This window comes from Rhinolophus sinicus, chromosome 8 (genome assembly GCF_057876585.1).
Source record: "Rhinolophus sinicus isolate RSI-liver-muscle chromosome 8, RSI-T2T, whole genome shotgun sequence".
NCBI lineage: Eukaryota > Metazoa > Chordata > Mammalia > Chiroptera > Rhinolophidae > Rhinolophus > Rhinolophus sinicus.
Window position 1 is genome coordinate 16,854,620 of NC_142508.1, and position 19,491 is coordinate 16,874,110.

The 19,491-nt window shown below is 39.2% G+C and overlaps 1 protein-coding gene and 1 long non-coding RNA gene across 8 annotated transcripts in view; one reads left to right on the top strand and one right to left on the bottom strand.

Annotated features, from left to right (window-relative positions):
- The window catches only part of AHCYL2 (adenosylhomocysteinase like 2), a 136,446-nt gene that overhangs the window by 20,830 nt on the left and 96,125 nt on the right, over nt 1–19,491 (bottom strand). For all 6 annotated transcript variants that reach the window (XM_019751447.3, XM_019751438.3, XM_019751477.3 and 3 more), the window contains exons 3-8: nt 14,949–15,092; nt 14,395–14,495; nt 8,406–8,508; nt 6,888–6,982; nt 4,113–4,219; nt 2,922–3,038 (exon numbers count right to left, since the gene is read on the bottom strand). In XM_019751447.3, the coding sequence (XP_019607006.2) occupies nt 2,922–3,038; nt 4,113–4,219; nt 6,888–6,982; nt 8,406–8,508; nt 14,395–14,495; nt 14,949–15,092 (667 nt within the window). The remainder of the gene's footprint in view (nt 1–2,921; nt 3,039–4,112; nt 4,220–6,887; nt 6,983–8,405; nt 8,509–14,394; nt 14,496–14,948; nt 15,093–19,491) is intronic.
- LOC109458107 (uncharacterized) lies at nt 1,059–14,931 on the top strand. 2 transcript variants are annotated; one of them, XR_012490443.2, is made up of 4 exons: nt 1,059–1,524; nt 6,014–6,117; nt 6,623–6,721; nt 14,830–14,931. It is a non-coding gene; the product is annotated as an uncharacterized LOC109458107 (long non-coding RNA). The 2 variants fall into 2 exon arrangements; XR_012490441.2 differs by having other exon boundaries at nt 6,014–6,088.

Consider the following 19,491-nt stretch of genomic DNA (forward strand, 5'->3'; position numbering starts at 1 on the left):
TATAGAGAAGAAAATAAATATCATGTAATTTTTATTTAGGAGGTGACAATCTCTGGCTTAATGGAAACAGTCTAGCTAATTGAATTACACATAAAATACAACAGTGATAAATGAGTATTACACTTAGTAGTATCCGCGTGGCAACCAGATGCCATGTTAATTCAACAGGGAGGGTGATGAGCACCAAGATGGAGACGAGCTTTGAAGCATGCCAACACTGAGTATGAGATAGTGAGTTTTCTGGGGCAGATGCCTTCTCAGACACGTTCTACTTCTTTATCTCTGATTCTCTATGATACTAGAATAAAGGTCCTCACTGTTTTCAGGGTCTCCTTGAAGAACTTGTAGAAGTTTCTGGTTTCTCTATAGGTTCAGACAGTTTCCCTTGTCTAGGAATCCCTGGCTAAGCAGAAGAAAGTTTTCAACTAAAACCAGCCTATTCTGATAGACAGTTTCTACAAATATTTGTGGGTCTTTCTACTCACTTATCTGTTAACCTTTCCTGTTAAAGAGTCCATAAATACCCCAAAGGCAGAGTAGGAATCCTATCTTTTTAATGATTTGACAACTCCACTCAAGAGGAAATAGTGTAACTCCATAAACCCAAATGAAACTCAATAAATATCAATTAAGTGCAGAGGCAATTCCTGTTGAGTGAAGGGAGTAAGTCTGGCTGGGCTACAACCATCCTCTAAAGTCACGGCTTAGGACAATTGTCCTGGAACGGCTAACACAGCAAGGAAAATCAATAGATCCAATTTCTGAGCTGCCTCTGCTTTGACTACCCTCAAGCCTTTCTGCCTCTCTTCCAAACTACTATTTGTCGTCTTTCCTGACGACAGTCTTTCCTGTGTGGTGGAAAGGAAACTTCATCAACCCTGCTACCTTGAAAATGATAGGCTGACACACCTGGATGGATTCCAGTTAGGTAGTGATTTCCCTGTGATCTTAGGGATGTAGATCTGCCACAAAGTTCGAGGATGAAGGATAGAGAAGACCACAGTCAACGAAGGACTTTTTGGGAGGGATGGGGGTAAGCTGTCTGGTGGTGTGTAAGAGTCATGTCAAGTCTCTGACTTCTAATTCTTCTAGCCCCAGGAACTTCTAGAAGAGTTCCTGAAATATGATCTATTTGATAATCTGAAAATCCTACTTGAGATATCCTTCTTCTTCCTACCAAGTGGAACCTCAGTCTCCAGAAGGCTACACTACACTTACACTGCTTTTTGGCATTGCAGACCAATTACAGAAGTGTCCTCCAGCAGTCAGCGGGGCCATTCCCTCCCAGCTGTGGTGCAGTGTGTAACCAGCTGAGAACTACAGAAAATCAATCACTACTCCTTTCCTCATATGAACTCACTATTGGCCTGAACGTCCTCCTTTCCATTGCAACCTTCCCTGGAGCACACTTTGCCTCTTTAAGTTCTACTGCTCTCAACTCCTCTGAGAGGAACAACTGCCTGTGAACCAACTGGAAAGTTTCTCACCATCTGAAGGTGCCAATGAACTCTTACTACTCAGCAGGTATCTGGTAGATAGTTGTTTTCCTGTTTCTTCATTAACCTTAATTTCTGTTCCACTGCTTGCATCTTACTCTCACTTTCATACCTTTCTGATATTAAAGAATCTTTCTTACCGACAGGGTAGACACTGCTTAGGAGGGACTTTGTCCATTTTTATGAACTAGTATAGGTACCTTTATGTATCTTTTACTGAACCAGTATAGGCAGATTTTAGGCTCATAGATTTGAGACTTGAAAAATCAATAAGATATTTAGTTGTGGATGAGTAACTATTTTAATGACTATATACCCAGATAATTATTGATTTTATTGGGCACAAGGCTATTTTCATCACAATAACACATGTGGCCAGAACTAGGGACAGTCTATAAAAAGACTGATGGATTGAGAATTCATTCAAATGTCCAATCCATCTGATAATACTATTGACTCAAAGGAGTAATAATTAACAAAAGTTTGAATTTGCATTGGATACTCCATTCCCCCCACCTCCCCCCAAAAAACAAAAAGAATTCAAGGCAAAAAGCTTCCCCTGAGATCTAACACCATCTTAGGACTTACTGTACAGGGTTCTAGAAAAAGGGCAAGGGAACTAACATAGACTACCAGGATTCATACCTTATTTCATTTAATTCTCACAGTAACTCTATGAGGTAGGTCTTACTACCACCATTTTACAGATGAGGAAATAGGCACAGAGGGTTAAATAACTAGTCCAAGGCCCGATAGTTAATAAATGACAGAGCCAGTAGTCAAACCAAGGTCCTGCTGGCTCCAATGCCTGCGGTGTCGCAAACTGCCTGGGGTCCAGAACGGTTAGTAATGTGGCCCACAGCCCCTTTCTTCACGTTCCCATTAGCCTATATATGATGAAAACCAAATTAATGGTTTCAGATGGGGAATTACTGAGTCTTCCTAGCAAGAACGAAGGAATGTTGGGACACAAGTATAGAAACAGAGTGGTTGGTATATATCTAAGTAGAGTTTGTCAAGATGTACAGTCCTAACAGATTTGGAAAACTAGAAACGCCCTGGGAATTGACTCTTGGTTCACCACAACTTTCCAGATGGCCAGAGAAGTATGTGATAGTTGGAACCTTTTCCCAAACCATCAAAGATGCTTACACATTATAATTACTTTAGTTAGTCTCAGGCCTGTTAGGGTCATCAAATAAAAACTCTGCCACCAATAGATAGGGCTAGTCTGATTTTTCTAAGTAAAATAGATTTACTTGTAATGGTGATAACAAAGGCAGCTCTGGGTTACAAAATCTTGAGTATGATGTGGTAATAGACCCAGAGGTACTACATGAATCATTTCCAGAAATAACCAGAACGAAAACACTTAGAACTTCAATTCAACAGCTCAAGTTCACATCAAAAATAATAAAAAATTACCCATCGAGGATTGATTCACGGCAACAGTAGAGGTTGTCAAATTTCTGTTTGGTGACTGAGTCATTGACATTCATGGCTGGGACACACAGTTTCCCAGCTTTGGATAGCTGGTACAGCCTGAGAATGAGGCAAGTCAAGAAGAACATAAAACAATGAGATACTGCAATCTATCATCAATTTTATATCAAATTCCAGAAATATGTTGATTGGATAAGCATGAGAGCATGAGGCATGACGAGTTGATCCTATTAGGTGTATATGGAGAAATAAACAATATTTTTCTAAAGCCTTTATGCAGCTCAGAATAAAGATCTTAGTCAAAAGGCATGTGACCCACCTCTAAATTGTAATGATTAAACTGTAAAAATTTAAATTGCTTATTAATTTTATTTCCCTTTTTAATTACAAAAAGAATAACTTTAAGTACTATTTTAATCCCACTACTCCAATGTAACAATTTTAACTTTCAAACAGTCTCAATTTTATCATCTCAGTACACATACCTATAAATATGTATATGAACATATAGGAGTTTTTTTTTTTAATTGAGTCAACTGAAAGCCAGAACCAGGAGTTTTATTCAAAATTCGACCCTTTCTAAGAGTCTGAAGATATGGTACAGCCTATAGTTTTGCATATTCAAAAAGGTCACAGAATACCGAAGCAGTGATGATGACATATTAAGAATTTACTTCCCTAAAACTTTTATTTCATACTTTCAGTTCTTTCTGAGTGAATAATAGCAAACAGAAATGATTTCAATTTTACTCAGGGAATTGTTGCTCATTTGAGAAACAGAACCCTAAATCCTTGCTCTCTGAATACGAATGTAAGTGCGATGAGGGCTCAGGATTTTGTCTAGAACCCTAGCACAGTTCTTAGAGCTGTTCCTGGTTCACTGCAGAAGTTCAATAAATATCTGTTGAATAAATGAATTTGTCCAAAAAGGGACAAGCAGTCATTGCATTACAATGACTAGAAAACATTAGGACCGTACTTGTTTCCCTACCCTTCCCACCTCACTATTTTAGGTTTATTATTTGTGTTAATTAAAGAAAACAAATCTGCGGACTCAGATCTCATCACGTTACAGTAAGTTCCAATTTTGAACACAATGTATTCTATAGGTATGTGATTACAAGGTATATGTCTACGCTGCATAAAACCAGGTATGCCTAGGCCAAACCTTACCTGTGGACTCCAGTAACACTCTCTTCCACTATGCCCTTGATTTTCTTAAACATGTTGGGATACTTCTTATAAATCCAATGAGTAAGATCCCCTCCATCATCCAAGATCTGCAATAATAAGCATCAATAATGTCATTCATTTTGCTGAAGGCTCAAAGCTTCCAGCACTTCTCTGGGTCTTACATCCCAATGATTGTCAATTTACAGATATTTCAAATTTCTCATATGGTTATGAAAAGTAACTTGAAGCCAGTATAATGACCAAACAGTCATTATACTGAAGTCAAAGACGATGAGGGGTGAAAGACCAATTGTAATTCTCACAGCCAAATGTCATCCCACATGACACACCTACTTGATCAAAGTACACAGCAATGCAATGAGGATTTTCTTAGGGACCAATAACTTAAATGGTTATCTAGACCACTACTTCTTGAGTATACACTGTAGATATTCAGAAAGCCTCAATTTGAAATTAGCATATTTCTATTGGTTAAATTCAGGACCTTAAACATAATCAATCAAAGCTTAGTTTAAATAAAACCAGATAATACATTTCCTTCCCAGAACGTTGGTTTATGGAACTGTATTCATTCCTTTTTCACTTCTCCCAAGGTATAGGCACCGTCCTACCCAAAATACCAGGCAGCACTGTAGGGTTTTGCCTACACTTAATACACCAAGTTAACTCACACTCAACACACAAATGAACAATAACTAGGGAATGGTGCAGCACGCAGGTCTGCATGCATGCTTCTGTGCATCAAGGTATTTCAGGTTGTGATTAAAGACAAACGCCATGCTGTGCCCACTGGAGCTTTCACCCGCAGAGGAAAGTCTGTGAATTATAAATAAGGTAAAGAAAGACCAGCTGAGGATACTATTAGGCAGTAGGCCATGGCACTTCAGCCCTTCACTTGGCTGTCAGAAATGCTTGGCAGGACTTTCCAAATTGTTAGACCCATCCTCTCGGGAAGTCCCACAGAAGTGAGCTGCCCTCTACTGGCATGCACCCATTTTGCAGTCCTGCCAATTATCAACTATCCCGCAGGTGCCGAAAATGCCATCCTGGACCCCTGGGTACACAAGATCCCCAACCTCATGTCTGCCACCGGATCTCTTTTTTGCTTCTGTTCTTGCTATTGAGCTACTTTCTCAGACTCAACTAAACCTAATCTGAGAGCAGGGATTGGAGGCAGGACTCTCATGAAAACTCTTACACTTGCTCCATACTGTAAGTTTGTCCTCTATTTTCTCCCAGTAGAAAGCCTCAGAACAGATGCCCTAAGAAATGGGAAGGCTTCTCTGAGTTTCTCTCTCCCTTTCTGCGTGGATGAATCCGTCATGGGGTTTTCCCTCGTAGCCTCTGATTCCCTAGCCACACAAAAGGTCAGAGACCAAAAAGGTTGAGCAACTGGAAACTCTTTCTTAAGTCCCACTATTCTCACCCATTTTTTCCTGCCTTTAACAAAGGTAGGTAACACAGGTAGTTGCCACCCCTAATATTTATTGAATGAATGTAGCCCATAGAGCTCACCATGTAAATCTTGAATCAGAAAATTCTTGCCACCAGGGAATCTTCCTGAGGTTGGAAAGCAAGGAAAAGTACTAGATCTTGACAGGATCCAAAGAGATATGGGTCCTATTTTCTGAGGGTGCCACGTGTTTTTATCCTCGTGTTACTCTTCCTCAACCGTTCCAGCAGGCTCTAGAGTCTATAAAAGCTCTCTGGGAGCAATCCCGTGTACTCCCTATGTTCATGACCATAAAATTAATATTTCCAGTAGAAACCCCCTAACATACCCTCTTGAGAGCCTGTCGGTCACCCTCCCTTCTGTTACTGTTATACTCAAGCTCGGCTGGAATTCGCTGACTCATAGCCGACTCCTCTCTCCCTTTCAGGATATGAAAGCTTTCACCCAGCTTCCTCAAACCAGCACACGGTGCAAGGTGACCTGGCTCACAGAATCCAGAAAGGTAGGCTGCTTCTCTCTGCTGTGTACCAGGTGAGGCCCGCTCTGCACTATTTAGCAGCAAGCAATAATTGGACTAGAGCTTCAGGGATTCTTTTTGCAGTTGATTCCCTAATTTCTCTTCTCACTCACATGCAGAAATGTTCGCAAAGTAGGAGTGCCTGATACTCTGTCAAGCTTTTTGATTCTCTTTGTGAATTTAATACGCTATCAGCCTTCAAGAACTTAAGCTTTTAAAAAAGTGAAACAAAAATAAAAACCCCAAAATTTTGCCTAGTTATAAAGCCCCCAAAATTTTGCCTAGTTTCTTAAGGTGGAGAATGAATAAAGAGAAGAAATTTGAACTTGGAATTCCTTCAGGTTTACTATGAATTTAGCATATGATTCTAGAGAGTTAAGTACTACAGGAGAGCTGTGTGTGTGTGTGTGTGTGTGTGTGTGTGTGTGTGTGTGTGTGTGTTTAGATTATTGTTGTTGGGGGGCGGGGTGGTGAGCAGTGGTACGGGATGGTAACTCATTAATCTTATTTTTTAACCAGCCATTTGTGAACCCTGAGCAGAATTTTAATGCTGCAGATGAATACGAATGCTTCTAGGATCAGCACTAAAAATTATAGCACTTTGAGGCTATAAAAAAGGTCAGTATTTTGGGGGTACCCTGAGAATAAGCATGTAGCTCTGCTGGAAGCCTAGGTACATCAGATGGAAAAGGAGGCATTTCCTTTTCTACTGTTGGGAAACCCTTTCTTATGCCAATTTCCCCCCCCTCCCCCCCAGGATTATGTTAGCAGAGATGTAACCCACCATGTTTGGCTGCCAGCCCTCCACATTCACACATCTATCAATGCACCACCAAAAGTCATCTTCTGACTCTCCTTTCCAGGCAAAGACAGGAAATCCTGAGAAAAAGGAACAAAGAGAAACCATTAAAGCTGAAAAAAAGGGCTGAGCCTAAATTTTGGCAAGAAGATGCTGGTTTTCCCCAATTCCAAACTCTCTTGTTCTGCTGCACTCCTTGGATTGACTTTCTTCACTCATTAGTACTGTCTTCAGCCCCTTTATCCATTCCTTTGTCTTTGGGGGTCATTTTGCTCTTGCTAAACCAAAGAGGACAAACAAAAGGGACAAAAGGATGATGGACACTAAACATATGATTAAAGCAAAAAAAAGAAGAAACCAGAAAAAAGTTCTTCTTCATCCAGTCCAACTGGAATTTTCACCATTTCCCAATTACACTTTGATGTTTCTTGCTTCTATGCTTTAGTCATCCCATCCTCTTCATCAGGAAAACCCTGAGACTCTTCTCCATCTGTTAAAATGTTGTTAAGTTCATGGCCCAGTGAAGTGTCATGTTCCTACGGAAGTTTGATTAGCTCAGCTGGAAATGATCGCTCGTGAAATCTGAACTTTTATAAGCCCCTTATTTGGGTGCTGAATGTGGATTTATGATCTGTGGTGGCATTTATCATCTATGCCCTTGTGTTATCATTATCTATATATGTGTCTTTTCTCCTCAATCACAATATAAGATTCTGAGGGCAAAGTCATTGTCTCATTTGTCTTTATAGTTGTTATAGGAGGTATAATAAGCATTTGTTGAAAAAAATGAATGTATATGTACAATTCATTGGGCTATATATTTAATATTTGTGTACTTTTCTATACATATTTTATGCATTAATAAAATTTTTGTAAACGAAAGAACAAATGAAATGCTTAAAGTGCTAGCAAAAAGAGACATGCATCAACTAGAGAACTTTCAGCATTTCTCAAGAGCTCTGAAGCAAGTTATTTGGTGCCCTGATTTGCGTTGTGCTGCCAGAGTGAAGCGAAAAAACTGGCAAAGTCCTAATTTCTCTATTGCTTTTAAAACTTCAAGTGTCAGTGACAGCTGTGATCAAATATTAATCTGCCAGGTAAAATCCTATTTACTGCTGAAGCAGAAACACCAAACATTAAATCAGGGCAAACGTCTGAAAAACCAGCAGGACCACAAAACTGTGCCTGAAGCATTTTCTTTTCAATCCATGTTACCTGAGAGTGGTGTTCACGGGTGCTCTAATATTTACAAGTCAAGGAAAATAATTAACTAATAATGGAATATTAGATGTAAGAAGGTAATTATTACTGTAAAACAACAGTTACTTAGGTCATATTTAATAGGAGAAGTCCAGAAAGAGAGCAAACTCATCAAGAGAGGGATCCATTTCTTCCAAGACAACTCCTTTAATGTCAACCTTCCTTAAAGATTTATATTGAAACAATGGAACCTGTTGGAGACTTACTTTAGCCAAAGACGCAGAGAACAAGCAAAGATCTTACCGTTTTCTGCTAGAGCAGCAGCCACTTCATTGAGAGTGGAATAGATGTTGCAGGCAGCCCATCGGCACTGTGCCCCCAGAGCACCCAGAGTTTCCATAAGCACCTAGATTCGAGAAAAAGCAGGAGATGAGCAAGTCTGGGCCAAACACTTGGTCAAGGAGACTAAGTTTATATATTTGACAATGAGAAAGTACATCAAGAATAACTGAGGCCAATGATTTTTCAAACTGTGCTCTATAGAAACTCTTGCGTATTTTGATAAGAGGACACGGGTAGGAAGCGGGCATGAAGGGAAGGCTCCAGCTGAGCTTTACACTTTTACCTGTGTAACATATTGAGCTTCCTTGTAAGAATTAAACCAGGGATGTCAGAGCCAAAACATTTTGTTTAAAACCACCAATTTATATAGTTCTTCTTCGTCTTCGGATACAGAAAGCTGTAAGAGAACGCCTACCCTAACAACAAGAAAAAGCCGGATGATCTACAAAGCCATAACTTTTTTGAGCCCATCAAAGAGCTGAGATCATAGAGCAAGCAAGTGATCTGAATTCCAAAGAGTGACAAATCCTTTTAAGACGAAGAGAAGACATGGTTTCTTTCACTGTTGGCAGAGCACGGGAAGAAGTGGCTGCCATACAGGAGGGTAAGAAAAAATGAGCTACAATTGTAATGAATGTAGTAGAGGCTGAGTGCGAAAAAGCATGTCAGTTTGGAATTTCTAGCAGCCCCAGGCACAAAGAGACTTGGCACTCACATAACAAGCTCTTTTCCAGGGGGTTCCACCAGGTACTCATAAGGAAAACTGGGGGCAGGGAGCTGACTGGCTGTCTCAAAGACAAGCATGAAACCTGGGCACGGCCCCACAATCTTCTCTCATAGGAAGCAAAAGCCTAAGCTGTAGGTAGAGGAGCAGGCAAAGATCCACTGCTTTGGGGGGAGGGCAGAAGCAAAAACTCTGCTCCTGGGGGCGTAGCAGGAAACCCTCCTGGGCCTAGGACCCTGCATTGATACAAAGTAAAGACCAGCTACCTCTCTAGGAGGGGCAGGAAAAGATCTCCTGCTCAAGACCTAGCACAGACACAGAGCAAAATTTGGCTGCTCCAGGTGTGAGAACACTAAACGAGCCCTTCCCTGCCTAGACTGAGGCTGGACCAGAAGCTCCATGGACCCCAGTTGCCAACCCTCACTATAAGCCAAGCTCCAGGAAACCAGCAGCCCAGTCTAGTGGGGCAGGTCGGTGGTGCATGCCCTTGAAGAGAGAGCCCCCCTGTGGCGAGCGCGTGCAGAAGCAGCTGAAGGCTGAAGGTGAAGCCAAAACACTGAGGAGAGGAATTTGAAGCCTATAATGCACGTCAACAGAATCGAAATCTGGCCAATTCATGACAATAATGGAAACTAATACACTACTGTTCAATATAATATTTTTATATAGAAAAAAGTGGGAAAAAACCCACAACCATTGTCAAGAAATAAAGTATTCTTCAAGAAAACCAGAATCTGTGGTGAGTTAGATGTTTGGTCAGACAAGAACTTTAAATTTACTATGATTATGTTTATGTTAAGGGGTCTACTGAGAAAGATGAACAATATCCATGAACAGATAGGGAATTTCAACAGAGTGATGGAAATGGTAAAAACAAATCAATAGAAGTGTCAGAAAAAAAAAAGTTTTTTAAAATATCAGAGATGAAAAATGCTTTCATCAGACTTACCATCAGACTGGGCATTATCTGAGGATACAGTCAGTGAACTTAAAGATAAGTCAATAGTAATTACAGAAAGAAAAAAGAGTGGGGAGAAAACTCAGAAGACAGCATCCAGATCTATGGGATATTATCCAACGGTCGAACACACATGTAACTGGAGCCCTGAAAGGAAAGGGAAGAACAAGCCAAAAGAAATATATGAAGCGTTAATGAGCAATTGTACCCAAGATTAATGAAGGAGGACCCAGGAACAATGACATTCCAGTAGCAAAGAGCACACTAGAGTATGACCCGCTGAAAGAAACGGGAGCTCCTTGGAGAAATGGCTGATTCCAGGGCTAGGACAGGGAATGTACAAGCTCAGCTTGGATCATCTTATACTAGAAGCAAGAAGTGCTCAAAGAATGAAAGGGATATGTCAACAGACACGCTACAGAAGCCAGACTGAAGGGGTTCCCCGCTGGCCAGAATTGGAACAATTTGAGCATCACAATAAATAATGATACTAATGAGTTATAACCCATTAAATAAAATAGGAAACAATGATTCCACCCAAATAAACAAATGAGTGAATAGATCGAAAGTTTGATGGAGAATGGGATATTTACACAATTTCATATTACTACCTCACAAAATACTTATTAATTACAATGTGGAAAAATAACGTTTAAATGGAAAAGTCTTCCAGACACCACCTCAATCAAGGGATCAAAATGATATCAGTTATTGGACAAATCAAAATCATGTGTCACCTGATAAGATTAAATTTTTTAAAAATGGAGCATCGCTTCCTTCCAAAGATGCATAACCTGAATCTAATAATGAGTAAGCATCAGCAAATTCCGAATTGAGGACATTCTACACAATAATTTGCCTATTGTCTTCAAAAGTGTCAAGGTCATGAAAGTCAAACACTGATGATTTTGCACTAAAGGATACTAAAGACAGAAGACAATTAAAAGAGATACAGAACTATGGACTGGATCCTTTTGTTATAAAAAATACTATTGGGACTAGTGAAACTCAAATGGGGTCTGAGGATTAGATGGTAATAATGGATCAATGTTAATTTCCTAATTTTGAACAGCTGTACTGTTTGTAGAAAACACACACTAAGTATGTGTGGTGAAGGAGCATGAGGTTGGCAACTTATTCTTAAATGGTTCAGAAAAAAAGTTGTCGATACTATACTTGAAACTTTTTAGTAAATTTGTGTTTATTTCAAAAATTAAAAAAAATTATTTAAAAAAATGTAATCCACTGATTTGACCCTGACTTACTTTTATTTCAATATATAAGGTGGAGACAGGATTCTTTCTAAGAAGGTAGTGTACCATCCTACTGCTTGAATAGCTATTTTAACAAGGATAAAGTTTTGGTTAAAAAGCTTGTTTTAAAATTTTCTGACAGGGGTTAACTCTGGGTACTGGTAATTTCCATTTTTAAAAAATTACATTTGCTAATATTTCTATACTAAATAAAAATTCTAATTAAAAATATGCTTTAATTTTTTTTAATTTGCAACTAACTCCACTAACATAAGCTAGGCCCTCATGTAATATGTCCAAGGCCACATAGTAAGTTAACAGTCAGAACTACTTATATCTCTTAATTTCTGGTCTCTGCTACCTTTCAATGTCTGATCCCATTTTTTTTTCCTGTTTTATTTTTTACCTTAAAGAATTCCTGAATTCCTATAACTAGGATTCCTGAATTTGTCAAACAAAAAAATGATACTGAGACTTACCCCAAAGCAATATAAATTAACTAGAAAAGTGATTGGCACCAAGAATATAAAAACTGTTCAAAGAACTGTAGAATCAAGACTATGAGGGCAATCAGGAGTGAACCCAGATAGGAGTGGGTAGACAGAGCTTAGAACCCGACTTTAAATCATTACCATTTAGAAGGAGTAGCTAGGCAATCTGGTTAAAACTATGAAAACACACCTTAAAAATATAATTAGATCCAAGTCTATTAGAAACATGGACAGGAAACTATCAACTATGATAGTTATTTCTGCAGCATGAGATTATAGGAGAATTTATCTTTCTACATTATAGATTGTGGTAATGTTTGAATATCGTAAAATGAAAATTAAACTACTTTTGTAATCAAAAAACTAAAATGGAGATTAAAAACAAAACAAAGCAAAATTCCTTTGTAATTACTTTTTTAAAGGAAAAAGTAAAAAAAAAAAAGGAAGGGAACATTAAAATAATATTAAAATTGGCAAACTAATTTTGATTACTCCAATTTTGATTACTCCAGAAAAAGATAGAAAGGAACCTTGAAGGATGGTAATGTTCAGTGATCCAAGGGATAAAAAAGAACCTAGATATAAATTAGCAACATGCGGCAGTACGGAAGCACTTACTATTTTAAGCCACCACATTGTACTCTCTCATGTCCCCAACTTGGGAAGCCCGAAAAAGTTTCCAAGAGGGTTTCTGCCTCAATTCATTAGTCTGTAGCTCCAAAAAGAGATAGCTTTTCAATTAATATTAATTTTGGGCTGCCAAAGTACGCTTTTCCTCAGAGAACGTGTAACCCAGAAAAGTCTTGTAGTGAAGATGCTAGGGCAGCTGTCTGTGTCTTGAGGAATCTCTGCTGTTCCTAATAAGGAATGTGGCCATATAAGTGTTGTGCTTCAGGAGATGGTCTTTTGGAAGTTGATCTAGCCATAAAAATGACCTGGATCTTATAAATCCTATATAGGATTCCAGACTGTTTTCCCAATTTCCTGTAGTGGTTTCATTATAGTTGGCAACTCAATATCTATTACGTGTTTGACGATAACTCTAAGTCAGTTGTTCTCAACAGAGGAAATCTGGAAAACTGTGGGGCATTTTTGATTGTCACAATAATTGTGTGTGGTGGGGGGAGGAGGAGAGAGTGCTACTGGCATTTAGTGGGCTGGACCAGAGATCTTGACATTTTGAAAGTGCAGGGCAGTCTTACAAGAAACTGTGCCAAATCTGGTACAATTTTCAAAAGTTCCAACAAAAAGTTCACGTGAGTGAGAAACCTATTTATAATTATCTGAGTTTAGAACCTTATTCCACTCTACATATTAACAAAAAAGTGTTTGTGTAGTTTTAATACAAAATAATAATAGTTTTTCCAAGAATGGAAACTGCGTAAATCAAGAGAAAACTCAATACTTTTTGTTGTTGTTATTCAAAAACTTACAAAAAGTTGTTTATAATTTTAGAAAAACCAAACAATTTGGCAATGCTACTCTGAAACAGTGACACATTTCTATGAATCTACATTTGTAGCACGTTCATTCAAATAGTGCTATGAGTAAGTACAAATACCTGACTCTTCTATGATACCTGTACCCAAGCACTTCCATATTGAAATACACATTATTTTATTATCAATTATTTTCCTTTCATTCTTCCTTCATATTTCAGTTAAAATTTTATGTTGATTTTTTAAACTTATATGTACCTCGATGTTATATCTGAATTTCATTTCAAGATAATACAGGGGCCTTGCAAAATACCTCTTTATAAAAAGAGGACATTGAATCTGATCGGGGTAAGAATCACTGGTTTAAACCCATCACGGTAATCCCAGTCCCCCTGTCAGGACTGGGCATGTGACCCAGTTCTGCTCAACGACACAGGATGCAGTGTCCTGGAGGACTTCTGAGAAAGGTTTCCTTGCTCTTGGGAGACAGGAAGAAATGCTGCTTCTCCCTCTTCATGTCAGTTTGTGATGCAAGAGCTGTGACCATCTTGCGATCAGCCTGAGGCTGAAGTAAGCACAGAGGAGGCAGCTCCAAGACCGTCACAGGCAGATGACACTGGAGCCCTCAGAGCTTGCACCTGCAGTGCACCTGACCTCTGGACTGCTAGTTTTGTAGTGTAATAAATTCCTTTATGGATAAGCCAGGTGGAATCAGGTTTTCTCTTATTTGCAGCTGAAAGCAGCCTAACAGAGTTGCCTTGAAGAAAGAACACTGAGATGGAAGACAGAGAGAAGCAGTGTAGCACAGTGGAGAAAGCATCAGCTTGGGAGTCAGCTATATTGACGTTCAAATCTTGATGCTGTGATTTCCTAGCTATATCACCTTGGACACGTTACTTAAACTCTCTGAGCCTCAACTTCCTCGTTTAGAAATTGGCAACAGGAATACCTGCTTTACATGGCCACAATGAGGATTAATGAACGAATACTTGCTAAGCTCTTAAGCTAGTGCTTGGCATGTTGCAAGCATTTAATAGTGAGTCACTATTATTAACTGTTTTTACGTGGAGGCAGGAAAAACTCACAGCAGTCTGAGCGGTGATGTGTGTGCAGCCCACAATTTTGGCTCCAGCCAAAGGTTTTTCTCCTTGCGCTCTCTTCCTCAAGGCCATCAGTGCCGGCATTTCTGAAAAGGTCCAATACACAGCAATATTAGAGAGGAGGGAGTGAGAGACAAAGTAATAAACAGAGAAACTTGTTCTCTTAAGGCAAGATCCCCTCCTGAGCAGGTTCCCTGGTAGATTAGGTTTCTCAAGGGATCAAGATATGAAACCTGACTTTTCTTTTATAAGGAGCTTTCAGAGGCAAATGCTCCAGTGTTCTGATTCGCTGTATCCCAGTCCCCCTTTCTCTAGGTTCTTTCCCTTTTCCTTGTATAGGGGTTCCTTGTAGGCCCGCCAGAGTTCACGCCCTCCCCACAGTGTTTCTTGAGCTCAGATTTGCTGTTGCTGTTGTTATAGGTATTCTTCCAACTCACACTGAAATTTCACAAGCTACGAGGACCCCCAATGTAAAAAGCAATTCACATGGACAAAAAGACAGAGGCAGCTTGTGAGGAAAAGGTGCGTGCTTTCTTTACCTTGTTCCGCAATTTCAATTTCTCTTCGTCCAAACTCTGCCTGTTTGATGTTCTTGACACAGAAATCACTGTTTCCCTTAGAGTTCTTTTGCTGCTTGTCCCTGGGAGATGTCTCATCATCAGAGCTATCGGTATATGAAGCCGCTGAAATGACAGAATAAAACACCCTCAGGGGGGAAAAATGGCTTCCTCTAAAACTCCAAACCATGGAATGAACTTCTCTGGTCATCCAGCACCATACAATGTACACATCTGGTAAGCACCTAAATGTCATCGTGGAGCTGTCTGAATCATCTCCTGTGGAAGGTACAACCCAGAGGTCACAAAGAGCAAGCTGACAGAGGTTGCCAAAGATATCCCCCGAGAGCATTATCTTGAAATCTGGGGCTAACTTTATCTTCAGAACATACAGAGGTCCTTGAATATGCAAAAGGAAAGAAGTTACATCATGGTAACAACAGGTTAAAATTCTTTTTTTTTTTTTTAGAGGAGCAAAGATTTTATTAAAGCGAAAGTACAGCTCTCTTACGAGAGGGGATACCCGAAACTGGGATGCCCCCAATAGGTTAAGTTCTTAATGCAAGATCACCGTCTTTGACCTATGGGTTTATGGGATCCCAGCTACCCTTCTCTGTCTGCTGCTTAAATGCCTGATGTAATTTGTGTTTTAGTACAATAACTAAATAGATAAGACCTAGAAAACAAGGAACCCATGGGAAAGTAATTCAGAACCACACAAAAAGTGTTTGTCTGACATAACAGAGCTTTCTTTTTTAAGATTGGCTCTGATGAGGCTGAATTGTGCCTGCAGACCCAATTAGACATTGACAATGAAGTATTCTGTGTGCTCTCCCTTCTTGCTGGTCTCAGTGGGCCCTGCATTAGGCATTTTAGATTCCCAAAGAAGCGGATAAATCCTCTTGGGGTAATAATAAAATGCTCTGATGACTAATCCATTTAGCAATATTCACTACAGGGTGCAAGGTATGACTTTTGCTAACAGGCAGCAGTAGTTGCTGCTATTCCCATGTTTAGCTGAGGTCTTTTTAGTCTTCATATAATTCTGTAGTTGCTAATTGTTTGCTGGATGATTTGAATCAATTTCCTTCCAGGATTTATGTTTAAGTTTCTGTGGATAGCTTCTTTCTATGTAGTCCTTAAGGCTTTTGGGGAAGGAAGGTTGGGGAACATAAAGCACTGTCTACAAAGCATCATGTATCTCCCAGGGTGATAAGAAGTAGTTTCACCACTTTTAAGGGGAGAAAGCTGCAAAAGCTCAGAGCTCCTAGGATCTACGGTGCTCTGATCTACTTATATCCAGAGAATTAAGGCATTTCTGAGATTTCTTAGCAGAGGGTCTATCTCTGGGAGGGCTGTGAAAGGCAAGTCTGACCTTGCCCAGTTAATCAGGCATGGCACTACGAGATGTTTGGGCAGCAGGAGCCTGACCATCTCGCTCTGAGCTGGAAAACTGCCCCAGAGCAAAGTCCTAACACGAGGCAACAAGAATGAACTTGGGTCACCCGGGGAGGTGAGGGAATTCATAAATCCCCAAAGGGACTTTTGTTCTTCAAATGAGCTAATCTGTACAAAAAGTTTGTGGTTCTCCCTCCTAGGGTGAGCGAGAGCTCAAAGTACCTTTGTCAACAGAGCCCAGAAACAGCTTCCTGGGCAGTCATCTGTCTCACTAATCAATACTCAGAAATAGCTTATGAGTTGGAGGCTGAGGGGAACCAATGCTTCTACCCCCTGAGAGAAGAATAAGAACAGCCATCCATAATCCTGATCCAAATTTATAGGGTAATGACTTTTGAAGAAAGTGTTTATATTTAAAACACCCTGAAATTTCAAATCCTTTTCCAGAGCCATATGATTTTTATGTTCCCCAATGGCCATTTAAATATAGTCGTTATGCATTCTGGAGTTAGGTAGACTGTGGTTGAAGTCTCAGTTACTGTTCTGGGTATATAAAGTAGAAGTGGTACCAAAACCTGTTTAATAGGGTTGGCAATTCATTCACGTATTCAGTCATTCACACATTCAAATTCACACAAAAATTCAACACAAAAATTTTTATTGTGTGCATCTGCTATGTACCAGGCACAGTCTAAGTGCTGGAGATATAAGGACAGATATAGGTTGTCTTTACCTTCATGGAGTGTTCAATTTAGTAGGTGAGTCAGTCATGAAACAAAAAATTACAAAACTAATTATTTAGAGTTTTTCTGTCCTTATGATTGTAGTATGTACTATGAAGTAGACTGTATAATAGGCCAACGTGACTTGTCAAAGTCAAGTTGTCGAGAATATTAAGTAAGATAATGTAAGTAAAGTGCTCAGTGCAATGCTTGGTGCAAAGCCCTCAATAAATAATACCTGATATTATTATCGGCTTTTGCACATATTTTTTAATTCAATACCAGACATAACATCTTTAAGGGTTTTTGAATGGGAAAGGAAATGACATACATACAATATTATTCAGCAGTTTCTTTTTTGTGCGACCTGCGTCATTTACTAATGTACCCATGCAGCAGGTGGTTGGCTGGCAGTGATTAAAAAGGTTGGAGCCTAACTCTACCCAGAATAGCTCTCCTCTCCTATTCCTCTTTCAGCTTCTAATGAAGAGTCAGGGAAACAAACAAAGAACAAAACAAAACTCCAAAAACTTCCCCTTAGAGAAGCACTCCAATTTTAGGCTTGAGTTGTTTTCTTCTAAGTCAAAGAAAAAAATCATTTATACCGCTTCCTATTCTAAAATGAAAAAAATAGTATTTTATTTTCTTAACAGTAGTCAACTGGTTAGTTCAACCAATGTTTTCCTTTGAGCCAAAATGAATTTGTTTTCAAAGAGCTCTTTATATAGACCTGTTATCAGGTGAGAACCAAAAATATCAGTGTCTAGATTGTACTAATATATAATGTAAAGTGGGTGACAGACCCAGATCAAGAGTGTTATTTCTGCAAAAACAGTGGAAAGATTATTCCTGAATTAGCATGACATTTATTTTTTGCATCCATACTCATTTCTGCCACTATATTTAAAGTAGCACATTGATGAAAAGAGTTTAGATAACGTTAAACCAATTTTTTCCTAGAAAAATGTAGAGAAACCCAACACATGTATATGTATACACACGTGAATAGTTTCTAACAAGTGTTTGTTCTTGCCAGCACACTCTGAAGCCCAGAGTCATAAGTTAAGTAAAAATGAACAATCGGTAACCAAGGCAATAACCTACTAAAGTACAGGCCCGAGACCTTAGCTCTAGCTTCACCTCTACTTGATGAAGTGAGCCATTTGCAATTTATTCAACTGTAAAATAAGGAGTATAACAGAGGCTCTCTCCCATGCTCTTCTTTTTCTCTAACTACCACCAGAACAATCTTAGGGATAAATGAGATAACACCACAAAAGGGTTCAACTTCTAGGCAGAAAAGTCACATAAAGTACAATATAACATTACCATGAGATGTTCTTTTTTTCCATGATATCCCAGAATCAAAACAGAACTTGATGAACCACCAAGCCCCAGTCTATCACATAGAACATGCTCTATAGGTTCTATGGCTCAAGCCTGAGTAAGCCTTACCTCCTAGCAGCAGTGATACTGTGCTACTATGGGCATTGCTAGGAGAAGCCGCAGTCAGACTCCTGGGGGAATTAGTCCTATTAGATTATTTTAAGTCAGCCAATTCTTCTTGGACCCAACTATTCATTTGGTAATAGAAATAACAGTAGGGCCCTGTGTGTCAATGTGCAGCAGATTTCATTGATGAATAACACTCTAGAAATATGTGAAAAGCTATGTTAGCAACCAAAATACAAACAAATAAAACTTTGTTATTTGAAGAAATCTGAAAATACGTCAAACAATTATGAACTAAGGGACTTCAGTTGTCCTTCTTTATCCTTAACCAATTAACTCATTGCGAAGACAATTTTTCCAGAAATATATCACTGAGAATGATTTGACTTTGGAGAAAAGTCTACTGTTTATTTGTTTTTATGAGGTTTTGTGCTTAGGGAAAGAGTTTTTAGAAGTTTTTTTTTTTTTAGAAAATCATTTTAGGGATTAATGCAGCCGTTTTCAGCCTGGGTTTCACTAGAATGAAGCCCCATAGCCTGGAAGCATCCATTGAATATATGAATTAACTTCTCTCTTACGCATCGAGAAGGGTACTAGCTATGACCCATCCTTTGAAGAACTGAGACAGACCCTCAAATCCTTTTCTGTGTTCTGTGATTCAGACGAGGAACTCCGGTTGAGAAAGGCTGGTAGTGCTAGGATCATTAGGAAGGGAAGGGAGGCCACAGACTAAGCAAACCTCTAAGTATCTTCACGAAACAGGTACTTTGGACAGGAAGAGATCTTTTTCTGTAATATCATAAACCTTCTGTGACCTGTTTACATACACAGAGTATATCAGAGATCTCAACAGGGGTGTAAAGTATAATAAGAACGCCTCTGGATACCTCTCACCAATATTTATTTATTGAGCACCTCTTATGTGTCAAACACAGTTATAAGTGCTGGAAATA